Raw genomic sequence first — 17,842 nt, 5'->3', positions numbered from 1 at the left:
GACACCAGGTCGTTTTCTCAAACTTTTTGACTCGAAGAGCCCCTGTTTGGTGCTTAGCTGTGATTATGAAATCAAACTTGTTTTTTCTTTCTTTTTTTGGGGACCAATTCTCACAATTACGTAACTATTAACTAGGAGTTTTCTCTCAGTAAACTCCTAATTTGCTGCTTATTAATAATTATAAAGTAAGTTTTTAAGTTTAGGTATGGTGTAGGATTAAGGGATCTAAAACATGGTCATGCAGAATAAGGCATCAATATGTGCTTTATGAGTACTAATAAATAATGTACATGCTAATAAGCCACTAGTTAATAGTGATAATTGGTCCCTAAACAAAAGGGTACCGAAAAAAGAATAAAGATATAAGTATAATAAACAATATACAAATAATATTTCCGTTTTTATTTTATGCATTTAGTATTTTCATTTAGATTAGGGTTAGATTCTTCAATATAAGCATTAGTTATTGAGGGGAATAACAACTACAAAAATAATAAAAAGAATAATCAATATACAATTATATTTCACTTTACTGTTTGGCTGAACATCATTCAATTATATACACTGGTTCCACACGAATACACCAAGTTATCTGGACATGCCTAATTTCAGTTGAGTTTTCTCAGTTCACTTTAGTTGATTGTAAATGAAGTATTTGAGAGGAAATAACACATTTCAATCATGTGGAACCACTGTCCATTATTAAATCAAGTTCAGTGTTAGAATAACATACTAACAAGTTAAATTTAGCTTTTCTTTACACATATGATGTTAAAGATTGGAAGTCTAAAGATGGCATTGATTACATCCTGATTACAATGCACTTTGAGCTACTTGATTGAAACATGTTTTTCAAAATGGAAACACTTAGTTAAGCCAAAGACTAATCATTTCAAGTCAGTTTAAAAGGATGCAATGGTGTTTATTCTTGTGGACAGTGAGAGAAATTCGCTTGGATGTTCATTCACAGGGGGATCTGGGTTTTCTGAAAGTGCTTGCTTGTCATTTATGTGTGGCAGTGTTTGTATTCATTGGATTTGTTTTAAGGGTTTTTGAGCGGTTCGCTTGAATTATAATAGCTTTAAAGTTAAAAGAAGCCATTTAATGTGAATTGAACTGAACTCATCTCATAAAGCTGGTCTGTGGTTCACTTCTGAGTGTTTTGGGTTCAACCTGTCCTCCAACCAATACGCTTGTATAGGTCCTTTGTCCAAATCCCTGAAATACGACCCATCAGAGCGTGTACTAAAATTGCGCCCCATCGGCAAAAAGTCGTTTTCATATTAATGTTTTGTACTCTTTTATTTGCCCTCTGGTTTGCGTTTTGTGTAGCTCAGTTAGTAGATTATTGTGTTATACCTTGATATGTAATCATGCTATCATGGGTCCCAGGGAACGGACGTGCACGTAAATGTATATGCTCAATAAATCATAATTTAGCATGATTTCTGTGAAGGTTTGGTTTAGGGGTGGGGTTAGGTTGGGTCATTCGAACGAATAAGCCACCTAGTAAAATATGTAGGAAATACTGTGAGATTGGTGTAAAAACGCCCACACATTGCATTTATTCAATAAACGTGCGTTTGATTAGTACTGACGTTATACGTCAATTCATGACGACAGACGCAACACGATACTGTCATTATTTTTACACCTGCTAGAGGGCGCTTAACTTTAAAATGTAAATATAGGTCGTAATAAATGCTTGCACAAACGACCTATATGGTCGTTTTTTGTTGGTGGACAGGCTCTTTGGGTTGATTATTAGACTTTGGCTGTTACATGTTAATGCAGGTAATAAAGAGATTATGATGTTAGAAACACAGAGGTCATGTCTGAGATGATCAAATGTATACCCTTTAATGATGTAAGTTGCTTTGAATAAAAGTTTCTGCCAAATTCATAAATGTAAATATTATTGGTTTGGAAATGACAGACTGTCTGACGTATCCATGAGCTGGGATTCAAAAATGCTGAAGCATGATCTGTTGTTTCCAAAAATAGCCCTGGAACTGTCAAAAATCCCCATTTATTTGTCAGCAAATGTCAGCCAGTTAATGTAAAATATGTAATCTGGCAGACTTTTGCTGACAAATAAACAGGGCTATTTTGGAGCAGGTATAAAATAGAGAAAGAGTACACATTGTTTATTTGCATATAGACTCCATAACCGTACAAAGAATGATTGAACATTGGTGAACTTACCATTAAAAAAGCCATTTTATGTTACACAGGCAGTACTTTCATATGATAAAATCCTAATAATCCTCTGTTAGGATGCAGCTGACAATACAGATTCACTCCTCAGTGGTCAAGAATGTCCACACCTAAACCCTTTGTGGGAATCAAAGAAAGTTTGGTAATGGATGAACTGACCAATCTTTCATTTTTATTCAGCAGATAATGCTCAACCTGGAAAAGGTGAGCTGGCACCCAAAATGCAATACTGCCAATACTGTGAACTCAGAGTGTAAAAAAACAACAAAAAACATATCAGTTGTATGCAGTTTGTTGTGATTCTGAAATAAAAAGTTTCAAGTTTTTTAAATTTTTAATTAAATTGAAATAAAACAGAAAATTGTATGAATGTTTGCTTTTTTCATTAATTTTATAGTTTAACAAACTGATTAGATTGAACTTGTGGAAATTAGTACATTAACTTGAATATAAAACTTAAATATACTAAGTTTAATAACTTTAAATTAATTGATATCACAAAACATTTAATTTACTTGAAGTTTACAGTATTTGCATTTTTAGGGCAACCAGTTTCCTTAAGTTTCTTAATAAATTCAGTTCATACACAGTAATATTATTTATTTCTTAGATGCAAAGTATGAATAAATTATAACTTTGGTAATATGAGTCAATTATCCTTTTTCTCTTTCACTTTCACAACACAACAAAGAGCTTTTTCCCATCATTTATAGTTCATTTATCTGCTTTTAGCTACTGCTATTTAATTTCTAACTTGAATATGCCAGGTGCAGTGTTTTCTTTCTTTCTTTTATTTATTTCTTTCTTTCTCTTTTTTTGAGTGCCAAATATGGACATCTTCATTATGAATTAATAAATATATGAGCAAACAAACTCAACTATGGAGCTAAGACATCTATGAAAACATATTTAGATATTTATAAGGAATAAAATACAGTATTGTTCAAAATAATAGCAGTACAATGTGACTAACCAGAATAATCAAGGTTTTTAGTATATTTTTTATTGCTACGTGGCAAACAAGTTACCAGTAGGTTCAGTAGATTGTCAGAAAACAAACAAGACCCAGCATTCATGATATGCACGCTCTTAAGGCTGTGCAATTGGGCAATTAGTTGAAAGGGGTGTGTTCAAAAAAATAGCAGTGTCTACCTTTGACTGTACAAACTTTTTTTCTCTGGGATTTAGCAATCCTGTGAATCACTAAACTAATATTTAGTTGTATGACCACAGTTTTTTAAAAGTGCTTGACATCTGTGTGGCATGGAGTCAACCAACTTGTGGCACCTCTCAGCTGTTATTCCACTCCATGATTCTTTAACAACATTCAACAATTCATTCACATTTCTTGGTTTTGCTTCAGAAACAGCATTTTTGATATCACCCCACAAGTTCTCAATTGGATTAAGGTCTGGAGATTGGGCTGGCCACTCCATAACATTAATTTTGTTGGTTTGGAACCAAGACTTTGCCCGTTTACTAGTGTGTTTTGGGTCATTGTCTTGTTGAAACAACCATTTCAAGGGCATGTCCTCTTCAGCATAGGGCAACATGACCTCTTCAAGTATTTTAACATATGCAAACTGATCCATGATCCCTGGTATGCGATAAATAGGCCCAACACCATAGTAGGAGAAACATGCCCATATCATGATGCTTGCACCTCCATGCTTCACTGTCTTCACTGTGTACTGTGGCTTGAATTCAGAGTTTGGGGGTCGTCTCACAAACTGCATGTGGCCCTTGGACCCAAAAAGAACAATTTTACTCTCATCAGTCCACAAAATGTTCCTCCATTTCTCTTTAGGCCAGTTGATGTGTTCTTTGGCAAATTGTAACCTCTTCTGCACATGCCTTTTTTTTAACAGAGGGACTTTGCGGGGGATTCTTGAAAATAGATTAGCTTCACACAGACGTCTTCTAACTGTCACAGTACTTACAGGTAACTCCAGACTGTCTTTGATCATCCTGGAGGTGATCATTGGCTGAGCCTTTGCCATTCTGGTTATTCTTCTATCCATTTTGATGGTTGTCTTCCGTTTTCTTCCACGTCTCTCTGGTTTTGCTCTCCATTTTAAGGCATTGGAGATCATTTTAGCTGAACAGCCTATCATTTTTTGCACCTCTTTATAGGTTTTCCCCTCTCTAATCAACTTTTTAATCAAAGTACGCTTTTCTTCTGAACAATGTCTTGAACGACCCATTTTCCTCAGCTTTCAAATGCATGTTCAACAAGTGTTGGCTTCATCCTTAAATAGGGGCCACCTGATTCACACCTGTTTCTTCACAAAATTGATGACCTCAGTGATTGAATGCCACACTGCTATTTTTTTGAACACACCCCTTTCAACTAATTCAACTAATTGCCCAATTGCACAGCCTTAAGAGCGTGCATATCATGAATGCTGGGTCTCATTTGTTTTCTGAGAATCTACTGAACCTACTGGTAACTTGTTTGCCACGTAGCAATAAAAAAAATACGAAAAACCTTGATTATTCTGGTTAGTCACATTGTACTGCTATTATTTTGAACAATACTGTATATATTGTGAAACCTGAAAAATAAATTCACCTCATCTTCACTATTTATGAGATTCATTGTTGTTGGCTGTAAAGCATGTTGTATTTAAAGTCATCCTTCACACACAATGCCATATCTTAATCTTTAATTGTGTTGAGGTAATTCTGGGTCTAAATATGGAAGCTTCTGGCATCTGCAGATTCATGCCACATGTGTCTGGACACTAATGTGTTAATGTGTCTCCGTATGCCCTTGTCCCTCAGTTTAACTCCACACTAGCAGCGTGGCATCATGGTTGAAGGCGTTAGTTTTGAATTTCAGTGCTATTTACTGAAGGAAGTTAATCAGGCGGATTACTGTGCTCACAGTCCTCCATGTAACACCGTGTTGCCTCTGAGTGCAGCACTAAACCCAACGACTGAAAACTATTTGACCTTGGTGCTTTGCTTGGTGTGCCTTTGGGGGAATCCATACGAGTAAAAGAGAGCCATTTCCATTCAGATGTGTAAATAAAATTCAGACTTCTTTGCTTTCTTCAGCCTCTGTAAATGAACTTCTGAGGAGTACTGTTATTAATATTCATACTGAGCCATCAAAGCGCTTCTTTTGTTTTCAAACAGACTCAGAATGGCAGTATACAGAGCGAGAGGGAGAGAGAGAGAGAGAGACTAGCCAATTACCTTTCTAGTTCATAAACATGATATCCGTATCAGGCCAAATCAGATGACTTTACGCAGGCTTCCCGTTATGGTAGACTGCATTGGTGAAAGGGCTTCTACTGACACAGTAATCAGCTTGGAGAAAACTAGAAGGCTATTTCTATCAAAGGTTCCCTGTTTTTTTTTGTCTCAGAAAGACATATTAAGGGACCACAGCCAACTATGTGGGTGTTGAAAAGGAAGGGTAATTGGATGGTAATTAGCTGAAAGCCTAGAGGTTTTCATTTTATTGACTATAATTGGATACATTATGAATGTTACATTCAAAACCACACTTGCTCTTCTCCACTCACAGAGTCTGTCAGGATCTTGGTAAGGGAGGAACTCAGGTGCAGACAGGGATTCTCAAACAAAGGGTTTATTACAAAAAGGGGAAAACAAAAACCCACGAGGGGGAAAACAGGACTAGGGCAGATACAACAAATACTAAACAGGACTGATCAGACAAGATAAACAAAGACTCAAAACTAGAGAACACTAACTACAAATAACACTCACGGTTATACAGGGACTTCAGAGGTACAATCACAAGTGTAGAACACATAAGTAGTACACAAATCACATACGAGAAACACAATGAACCGACGCAGGACAGAGCACACTAGGAGATCTAAATAGGGGGAACAATTAAGACACGACAGGTGTTACAGATAGGACAATCACGACACGACTAGGATAACAAGGGGGGCGGGGCAAGGGAACGAGACAACACAAGCACATGGCCCAAAGACAAGGCCATGCGCTTGTACACAAAACATGGGTCTGTCATGATCCTGCCTCAAGACTAGGAAAAAAATCAAGGACACGAGGGCAGAATCATGACAGAACCCCTCCCTTAAGGAGCGGCTTCCAGACGCTCCTCAAGGGAACATCAAACACGGGACACGACTGACATGACGGACTGGGACACAGACACAAACCAACAAGACATGACAAATAATAACAAAGGCAGACATGAATACACGACGGCAGGGTTAGGGTGACATAACAAAAAAAACAAACAGGGAAGGGGAGGGACCACAAAGTTCATGGGGGGCAGACCAGGGTGAGTGGGTGGGGCAGGAGTTTTAGAAGGACAGGACGAAGGCTGACGACGGGGGGTACGGGCAGGTCTGGGTGGTGAGGGGCGGGGAGGGTTCTCGGGATAACTGACAGGAGCAGACACAGGACGCGGGGCAACACTTACGGGACGCGGGGCAACATCAACAGGACGAGGGGAGACTACATCTACAGGACGAGGGGCGACTACATCTACAGGACGAGGGGCGACTACATCTACAGGACGAGGGGCGACTACATCTACAGGACGAGGGGGCGACTACATCTACAGGACGAGGGGCGACTACATCTACAGGACGAGGGGCGACTACATCTACAGGGCACGGGGAGACAACATCTACAGGGCACGGGGAGACAACATCTACAGGGCACGGGGAGACAACATCTACAGGGCACGGGGAGATGACAGGACACGGGGATACAACATCTACTGGACACGGGGCCACATCAACGGGACACGGGGCCACATCAACAGGACACGGGGCCACATCAACAGGACACGGGGCCACATCAACAGGACACGGGGCCACATCAACAGGACACGGGGAGACAACGGCTGGACACGGGGAGACAACGGCTGGACACTTAGGACTTCTGGGGACAGGGTCAGGGGACAAAACAGGACTGACGGGGACTTCTAAAATTTGGACAAGACGGGACAAATAATCAGAAAAAGCTTTAGCAGCAAGGATAATAGGCATCTCCTTATGAGAAGAGACCGACTGTACAAGAGTCTTTGCTGCAGAGTCGGCCGCGGCTCTCTCCTCCGCTCTCACGACTGCAGCTCTCTTCTTTGCCGGCTCGGGCACGCTCACCGCTGCTGGCTCGGGCACGCCCACCGCTGCTGGCTCGGGCACGCCCACCGCTGCTGGCTCGGGCACGCCAGCTCTCTCCGCTGCTGGCACGGGCACGCCAGCTCTCTCCGCTGCTGGCACGCCAGCTCTCTCCGCTGCTGGCACGCCAGCTCTCTCCGCTGCTGGCACGCCAGCTCTCTCCGCTGCTGGCACGCCAGCTCTCTCCGCTGCTGGCACGCCAGCTCTCTCCGCTGCTGGCACGCCAGCTCTCTCCGCTGCTGGCACGCCAGCTCTCTCCGCTGCTGGCACGCCAGCTCTCTCCGCTGCTGGCACGCCAGCTCTCTCCGCTGCTGGCACGGGCACGCCAGCGCTCACCGCTGCTGGCTCGGGAGGAGACAGGGTCACAGGACCGGCAGGCCCCTTCTTCTTCCTCTTCCTCCTCGGGCGCGGTGCAGAGGCTACAGCTGGGTCAGAGGCGGGTTGGGGGAGTTTGGTCTCGGACAGGGCAGACTCGGACGCCGAAGACTCTGAAGCCGACTCCCATGAAAACCGTCTCCCTCGCTTGTTGGGGAGACTGAAGGTAGTGGGAGGTGCCTCAGGACTCTGGGGGGGACTTGCCTGATCCCCCAGGGTTGCCACGGCCAGGACACGACCCTCTGGGACCGTGGGCAGCTGGGTAGGTGGGGACCTCTGGGGCTCCTCCTCTCGCCCCGGAACGACCTCCCCTGGTCCCCCGGAACACCACAAGGCGAGAGCCCTCAAAACAATCTCGCTGGCTGGCTGATACCATCCAGCATTGCCTCCTGTCTGCTGAGTTCCTTTGTGGTCGGTTCATTCTGTCAGGATCTTGGTAAGGGAGGAACTCAGGTGCAGACAGGGATTCTCAAACAAAGGGTTTATTACAAAAAGGGGAAAACAAAAACCCACGAGGGGGAAAACAGGACTAGGGCTGATACAACAAATACTAAACAGGACTGATCAGACAAGATAAACAAAGACTCAAAACTAGAGAACACTAACTACAAATAACACTCACGGTTATACAGGGACTTCAGAGGTACAATCACAAGTGTAGAACACATAAGTAGTACACAAATCACATACGATCACATACGAGAAACACAATGAACCGACGCAGGACAGAGCACACTAGGAGATCTAAATAGGGGGAACAATTAAGACACGACAGGTGTTACAGATAGGACAATCACGACACGACTAGGATAACAAGGGGGGCGGGGCAAGGGAACGAGACAACACAAGCACATGGCCCAAAGACAAGGCCATGCGCTTGTACACAAAACATGGGTCTGTCATGATCCTGCCTCAAGACTAGGAAAAAAATCAAGGACACGAGGGCAGAATCATGACAGAGTCTTTGCTATTAATTTTATGGGTTTTTGCTGTATAATATTCTTCAATGAAGGGTTCAGAAACCTCTCTCATTCATTGAGTTGTGAAAACACACACAGGCCCAATTAAATGTGTGATTCTGTGCTATGTCATGCAGAGAACTGCGACATTACTTCAAGTTTGTAGTATTGTAGGACAATCCACAAAGCAGATAGTGATTCACACAAAATAAACATCTTACTGAATAGCAATTTTTGCGGTGGATAGAATGAAAATGGAGAAACATTTAATTTTGCATTAGCTACCTTGTTTTTTCAGCTTATGATTTCAGACAGCACGAGAGTCAGAACAAATCAGTCATACACTAGCGTTCAAAAGTTAAGGTGTCAGTAAGACTTTTTTTTTTTTTAGTTCTGTGATTCATTAAGCACACTCAAAAAATATTTTTTATATCAAATAAATGATACAGCCACAAACTCAGTCCTTTTATAGCTTTTGCATACAATTTTCATTCAAACCCCCCTGCATTACTCCTTATTTGATAATCACATGTATTCACATGACCTTCATTCCAGTCTAGACAGAGTGTCAAAAGTTCAGAGTGGAAACACTGCAGGGGTAGTCAACCACACATAACTGGTCATATCATCTATAGCACCTTTCAAGCATAGCTGCAGGCCTGTCCTGTGTTAACCACACAGGTCACACCTGCATGTTAGTATAGCAAAAGCAGCACAGCTAGATAGATGTCCCATTCTGCAACTTTGTTGCAAAATCCATAACCTACCTTTTATTCTACATGCTGCACAAGCAAAGCACATAGCAACTTCAAACCACAAAACAGTCAATATTTAGCTATTGGGTACGATAGGTGTGATCAAATACATACATTTGAAACTTATCTTCTTTTAGCTGGAGATTTGAGTTATAACAATTCTAGGTCATCTGTTAATGCATGCAGCTCCAGACTGATCCTGTTATAGTCAGACATATCTTTTATCAACTTCATTATTCTTTCATTCAAAGTTTCCTGTTTCCGAATCAACTTGACAGTTCTCAATGTGAAGTCCACATTGTGCTGGTATTGCACATTTCTTCTTTGTTCGGCGACGCTTCTCCACTTTCACTTGCATTTTGGTTTTTCGGCTTTCTTTCACTTGCAGCCCTTGAATGATGAGATCACCAAAGTCAACATTTATTTTATCTGCTTTATCTAATTCCCTATAAAAATTGGCCCAGTCGGGAATTGATCTGAAAACCTTTTATTTGCATTATTGCCAGGGAATTCTACAATATGCATGTTATGAATTACAATACCTTACATTCTAACCCTAACCCTAACCTTGCCGTAAACAACGAATCACAAAAGTTTTAAGTTGTCCAATCCTGCTCCCAACTCCAACCCCAAGTAAATGCGCAAACAAACTCCTATTTAAATGCATGCAATTACAGTGCTTCCTCCATCGATGCATCTGTAAAATGGCATGCCTTGACATATTGAAATGTAGTCATATTCGTGAGGTGTTTAACATACATTAACATACATTAAGGTTATGTATAATGACCTGCCGGAAGGAAGTAAGGGAAGCTGTCTCACATTCTGACCTTGTCGATTTAGTGACCTGCTGACCTACCTCCTCTTGCGCAAGTTGAGCTCTGGCCCTAGGCATTGTGCTCTAATTGAGACAGCATGGTGTTGCAAGGATATTGGCCGAACCTGACGAGTCTGGCCATGTCTGAAGCAGCCCTGAACTTTAGCTTGTGATATTCCATTCATTAGATAGAAGACTCTGAAAAGAGAAAATGATATGCACACACTAATGTGATTCACCCAAGCTAGAAGATTACAAGGTGTTAAGTGGTTAGAGGGAGTGTCGGAGGCCATTTGTTTAACGGCACAGACTCATATCTTTCCGGTAATATGCTTCTATCCCTTGTCAGTTTGGTACTGATCTAAAATACCACAAGGGAAAACATCCAAAAGTTTGGGAACCAACTGGAAAGGGTGATGGAGAAAATGTCAGAGTCCTATATCCCTGTAAGCTAAATAAAATGGTTTGAGTGACACCATAATCTCTCTGATAACCTAAACTCATAGACTGGCAGCCAAGCAAAGCCAATGGCATCACATTCCCTTGGGACTGAACAGCTTGACTTTGTCAAGGACAATTCTTTGATTTCTTCAATTCCTCCTTCTGTCTGTAAAAAAGACGGCTGCCTAGCCTCCATCATCCACCCCTCTTAGTCACAAATAAGCTGAGTGCACCAGTGAAGTCGTCAACGAGACAGCCCAAGTAACCTCTGCTGTCAGTGTGCATTAAGGCTTAACCTGTAATGGCTCCATCTGAGGTCTTGAGTTTAGGAAAATCTGTGACTGCTGAGAGATTTGAAACAATTTTGTTTTGTGACCTTTTGAATGCCTCCACAAGCAAGAATATTTTTAGATCAATGGGATAGTTTCCACAACATTTTTTAAATGTTGTCATCATTTACTCATCCCCATATTGTTGCAAACCTGTATAATGTTCTTTCTTCTGTGGAACACTCAATGAATTTTGAATGTTTCAACCATTTTGTCAGCATACTTAAAATTTACACAAAAATTCAGTACAAAACTATGATTACAGGGGCAGACCACTAAACCTTTTTTTTGGTTTAGAAATGGTTTAGAAATTAATATATTTTGATGTTTGCATCACATGACCAGCTCCATATATGTGGATTTTCTGGCATACAGTAGCTTGCTAGGCAGCTCACCTGGTACAGCATTCACTTGCGATATAAACAAGCAAAAATGGCATGGCTGCATCTGAATTTTTTTTCTTCTTTCTCACATTTGCCTTTGTTAACACTATCAGTTGGACTGAATGCATTGCAAGAATCACATTCATCTGTTTTTAGCACCACTGACTGGACATTTCACTTTGAAAAAAGTTGCTAAATGTGCAACAAGCAGTGTAATATTTGAGAAATGTTGCCACAAAAATGTTTTTCCAATGAGCCTTCATTGCCTTTTGTCCACATAATAAAATTCAGTGGTCTCCGAAATAGTAGTGGGAAATAATAATAATAATAATAATAATAATAATAATAATAATAATAATAAAAACATACTAAAAAGAAGATTATTTCCCCCTCAAAAAATATTCCATAAAATAAAGAACATCATAGAGGTTTGGAACAATATGAGAGTTAGTAAACAATGACAAAATTATAATTTTTAAGTGAAGTATCCCTTTAAGCTTTAGATTAGAAAATAAGTAGAAGAAATGGGGTGGAGCCAAAAGAAGGATGCTTAGAGATATGACCTCTGGTATTTAAGAACAGCCAAGGTTATTTGCCTGAAAATCATGGATGATATTTGTGCAAATGGTGAGAGTGTTGCATGCATGTACCCCTATGTGGATAGCATGTCAACGGCATGCTTGAGGAGATATGTGAATGACAGCTTTGCTTCAGGCCACTGCAAGCTAATCGTCAAGATGGACCACCATTGCCCACAAATTAGTGCTTCTGTTCTACGCTTTGACAAGACTACTGACACACTGACATTGCGAAGGGGCTGTGAGAAAGCTGACTCATAAGGACGGCTTCATGTTCCCATTTCTCAGTGACTTATCAACATTGTATCAAAGGCAAATAAGACTTTTATACTGAAAGCCCACCTTAATATAGCCTAATTATTTTTATAAAATATTGAGAGTTTGAGTAGTCAGAGAGAATCCAGAGGAAAAGTTTGATTTTCATAGTGGGATCGTTTGTACAAGACATGATATTGATTTTCAGTTTCATTGAAGTAAAAACCTTTTCTCTTTTAAAAACGATGATCTCTTTGTGAGGAAACTTCCTTCCTTCCTTGACACACTGTTTTCCTAATGAATGTTGTTCAGTTGCTTTGACGCAATGTATTTTGTTTAAAGCGCTATATAAATAAAGGTGACTTGACTTGACTAAAATAAAAAGGCAGATATATATTTTCATGTACACAGATGGTTAATTTTAGACTTTGGTATCTTGGTAAACTGATCTCTTAATGCATGAGAGGAGGGACAATTCTAGGATTTCTTTTTTAGGGGGCTCAGCCTCCAATGAGAGTATAATTTCTATCTATCTATCTTTCTATCTGTCTGTCTGTCTATCTATCTAAAACTTAAGCTACAGTAGATGGGGAACCAATTGATATTTTGTAAACTGTATGACAAAGAATAAAACTGCACAGATTCAGATATAGATGAAACAGAAAGCATCTACGTTGCCATTGGCATGCATCTTCTTACAAAGTTTAAGAAAAGAGGTAGTGCAACTCAGCTGCAACTGCCTTTAGTGTTTTCCTCTTGATTACAATGTTAGTTAATTATTTCAGCTTTACACACAATGTCAAGTCCTTGTGCCTGGCGGCAATTAGACGTGCATTCATTAAAACCGTCCATGTTGTTACCCTAATGCAGCCATCAGCTATAGGCCATGCCTAACCATCCACACAGTGAGGGAACCTAATTAATAATTGCACACTCTCACATTTATAAATGCACACCTGCACCCTACTTTACATAGAATGCACATTCCATGAATTGATGGAGGCAAATATTTGGAGTGCAGCTCATTCTTGTGTTTATGGGGCAATGAAGCTTTATTGAACTCATGAAAGACTTAGTAAAAAATACTTGTGTTAGGATAACTTCAAATAGGACTAAGCACTGACCTTGAAATTTAGGAAATTGTAGATTTTTCTCTAATTTTGAACTCCACTGAATATATATATATATATATATATATATATATATATATATATATATATATATATATATATATATATATACAGTACATATATATAAAAATCAGTTTCAGGAGGTACCTTTGTGTGCAAAATATTGTCTGATATGGCTTCAAGTCTAAGCCTAAGCATTCTGATGCAGTCAAAGTCTACTTAACCTGTATCTTTCTCTTTCTGTGTGTTTCTCAGGTAACATCTTTGTGGTGAGTTTGGCGGTTGCAGACCTGGTGGTAGCCATCTATCCGTATCCGCTGGTCCTTACCTCCATATTTCACCGGGGCTGGAACCTGGGATACATGCACTGCCAGATCAGCGGCTTCCTGATGGGCGTCAGTGTAATCGGCTCCATTTTCAACATCACCGGCATCGCAATTAACCGCTACTGTTATATCTGCCACAGCCTTAAATATGACAAGCTTTACAGCGACAAAAACTCAGTTTGCTATGTACTGCTAATATGGGCCTTGACAGTGATCGCAATTGTGCCCAACTTATTCGTAGGCTCCCTGCAGTATGATCCACGGGTTTATTCTTGTACGTTTGAGCAGTCGGCAAGCTCGGCCTACACGATCGCTGTCGTCTTCTTCCATTTCATTCTTCCCATCATGATCGTCACCTACTGTTACCTGCGAATCTGGGTTTTGGTCATACAGGTGCGACGACGAGTGAAGCCCGACAATCGTCCTAAGATCACGCCTCACGACGTACGAAACTTCGTCACAATGTTTGTTGTTTTCGTGCTTTTTGCCGTGTGCTGGGCACCATTAAACTTCATCGGGTTGGCGGTGGCGATTTCTCCAGAGCGTGTGATTCCTTTAATACCTGAGTGGCTCTTTGTGGCAAGTTATTTCATGGCCTACTTTAACAGTTGCCTCAATGCAATCGTCTATGGAGTTTTGAACCAGAACTTCCGTCGCGAGTATAAGCGCATTGTGGTTTCGGTATGTACTGCGAGGATCTTCTTTGCAGAAAGTTCTAATGAAGCACAAGAGAGACTTAAGAGCAAACCCTCTCCACTCATGACCAACAACAATCAGGTCAAGGTGGACTCTGTGTGAGTGTATATCGTGTAAGATGTGAAAAGAACACAATAAATTGAATGTTTGCTTAAAAGTAACTACAAACTAAGTAAACTTGATAAAAAAAAAATCTGATAACCAAATATGTTGTCGGGAAGCAGCGCCTGGCCCAGAAACTGTGATTTGTTGCCTCAACACATTCAAAACAAACAGGAATTTATTATTATCATTGTCTTTTTTAAAGCACTTTTTCATTCTTGGTCAGAAGTACTTGTATGTATGAATTCTTTGTTTAAATGTTTACATTAATTGTATCAGCAAATCTATGTAAGACATACTTTGTGTAATGATTTTATATGAGTTATCTTTGTCTGAAGAAAAAAACAAAAAACAAATATAGAGGTATGATTGATTATATTACTGTATATAAATGTATACTGAGTGTGTTTCACTGATGATGATCATTCAGTGGAGAACAAAGAACAGTGTTGTCAAAATGATGCCATGAACATCAGCATATCTCTACAATGCCTAGCCACAACTGTGACCACAACATTACCAAAAGAGTTTGTTACGGAGTTTACAGTTTTGAAATGACCTCACCCGGTTCGACACTGTTACTCTGCATTTCAAAAAGCAATACACCTGGATTGCTGCTTTCCTACAATCCCCTGCAAATATGTTTGAAAGTATGGGGTTCCTGCTCTGTGGTCTGTTTCTATCATTTCTGCTTACTATTCTGTTTTTTCCCCCTTCTTTTTTAGCGTTTTCTTTCTGTCTTTTTAAACATCTCCCTCCTTTTATTTTCCTTTGTACCTGTCTCTTTTACTCCACTCTTTGTTGTGCATGGATCTAATGACAATTTCATATGCAAACTGAGTAAAAATAAAAAAAATAAAATGTTTGATAAATAAAAAATATATCGGAATTTCTGCATAAGTATGTGAAATTTATACATTATATATAATAAAATAAAGCAAGATTTTAAAAAATGCACAAATAAAACAATATAAAATCAAAACATTATAAATGGTGATTTTTTTTTAATAAGGCTTATTTCCTGAGAATATGTTTTGAATTAATTATTTTTTGTATGTCACTGGCAAATAGTTTTTTCTTGTTCTAAGCATAAATCTCAAAAATTTAGAAGGTGTATTATAGTAATACATTTATTGTTATTATCGTGAAAATAATGATAATAAAAAATTGCCAAGAATGACAGATTAATACGTTTCTTTTTAGGATAGGCAGATCTTTTTACTGGAAAACAACAAAACAAATACTGATTATGTTTTTTTTTTTCTTTTACAGTGTGAAAATGAATAAATATTATGCCAGCTGTTATTATGCATCACCTTTTAAATAACACAGAAATTGGGACAAGATACATGCAGTATTACCAATGCTTCTATGTAAGTACAGTATTAGACTGAAGCTTATACAATGTCATTTGAGTGACTAATGGAGCTCAAGCGTATTTCAGTCAGACCACGGCGCGACAGCAAGCATCAGATGACTCGCAGCTGATTGTAACTCCTCCCACTAGAATTAAATAAGGTATACAAGTTCATCCATACTCATACTTGCCTTTAGTCTGTCGCACAGACATGCCTCCTCCATCCCCAGCTCCTCCTTATGCAGGCATGATCTCACTTAGCTTGCCCACGGAAATCATCTATTAGCTAACCGTTGCTTAATCTTTGAAGAATGAATTCATGTAAATGTAAATCTTGTCCAGTCTTATTCACAGATCTGTATCACTTTTGCATGGAATTTTATCTGTTGCATTTTTAACAATTCTGCTAATTGCATTAGACTTTGGGGGTTTCAAAACACAGCGAGGTTTGTTTGTGGACAGCTCAGAATCTGAACCCTTCAGAGAAAAGCCTACCGCCAAAATACTGTTCAGGATCTCTACATTACTCTTAATCAAAGAGAGTGGCCCTGACTGAAATAGTTCTAGCTAAATACCTACAACTGCTACGTCTCCTCGCTTTCTCTCTCTCTCTCTCTCTCTCTATCTCAGAAACATGACACACTGTGGTAATCCAACCCAAACGACTGAACGAGTTTGTGAGAGAGCGAGTGAGCGGCATAAAAATGCCAGGATTTACAATGCCCTCTAACAGAATTATGCACTAATCGGAGTCTCTTTTGCAGTTATCGCCCTCTGCAAGTGACCAAGAGATTCATATGTATAAAATTGATCGAGTTATGAGCAAGGAGGGGTGATTTACTCTGGCCCCATCCAAGTGTGATTATGGTCGGAACATGAGGGTTGGTCAATTTCGTGGAGGCTGTAATTTAGTGTTTGGCATTTTCTGCAAACAGCAATTTTAAGATCAATGAATCTGTGTTGATTTGCTATTTCTTGTACTCAAGATATGGGGCTATTTTAGAGCTGGATGCAGCCTAATCAGGGTTTAGTTTGATGTAATATGATGATCAGAGCTGATTCAGAAATGGTCCATTTAATTTGAAGTGATTTGCTGATGAGCCTGTAAGGTCTGGTTTCCTAGACACAGATTAAGACTGTCCCTACACTGCAAAGAATTTGTGCAAGAGTTATGTGACCCAGTTCTATTATCTATAAGCAACCAACCTCAGTGTGTTTATGGATTTTGCACAACCATACTTTGCCACTAAGGAATGCATGCACATTATATATTTTTTTCAACCCCTGAGTAAGAATCTGAATTATCTGTATCATGTGGTTTGACTTCATACCTCCCAAAAATTTACACAATGGGATAAAAGTTAAGAATAATTAGATTTTTAAAATAATTTTAAAAGAAATGTCTTATGCTCAATAACATTGGCATTTAGCCTTTAACAATAGCATTTATTTGATCAAAAGATAATTTGTAAAAAACATAGTAAAAAACTATATTTTAAAATATTATTTTAAATATTATCTTTTTTTTTTTTACTGTAATTTACATAAATTACTTTAAAAACATTGAATATTCTGAATTCTTCCAATCTTTTGGCCGGCAGTTTACATATGATAAACTAGATTCTTTTTAAAACCAAGGATTCATGAGTGACACAACACAACAGGAATGTTACTGAAGCATTAGGGCAGAATAGCTAAATTGACCTCCTCTGACATTGGCTGTAACTTTAAAAACTCAGGTTCTATAGGTGTTGGCAGTGTTGGAACAGGGTGAATGAGTCCAACATCCACAAAATTGGGACTGGATCCAACTCTAGTAAATCTTTCACTGCATTCAACTTGGCATGAAAACCCACTGGCAGCTTGGGGAGAAAACCATAACCCTCTGTGAATAGATGCCAAACTGGCAAACTAGCAAAAAAAAAAAAAAAAAAACCTGGAGGGCAGGATTGTGTAGTTATGTGTATTTCACACAGTTTGGTCCATCACT

General features: G+C 39.5%; 1 protein-coding gene across 1 annotated transcript in view; it reads left to right on the top strand.

Moving 5' to 3' along the window:
- Positions 1-15,441, top strand: part of mtnr1aa (melatonin receptor 1A a) — a 36,782-nt gene extending 21,341 nt beyond the window's left edge. The window contains exon 2 of the mRNA XM_026269590.1: positions 13,627-15,441. Coding sequence (XP_026125375.1) covers positions 13,627-14,495 — 869 coding nt within the window. The 3' untranslated portion in view covers positions 14,496-15,441. The remainder of the gene's footprint in view (positions 1-13,626) is intronic.
- The last annotated feature ends 2,401 nt before the right edge of the window (positions 15,442-17,842 follow it).

The sequence above is a fragment of the Carassius auratus genome, chromosome 1 (genome assembly GCF_003368295.1).
Source record: "Carassius auratus strain Wakin chromosome 1, ASM336829v1, whole genome shotgun sequence".
Lineage (NCBI taxonomy): Eukaryota > Metazoa > Chordata > Actinopteri > Cypriniformes > Cyprinidae > Carassius > Carassius auratus.
This window is presented reverse-complemented; position numbering and strand designations above follow the sequence as displayed.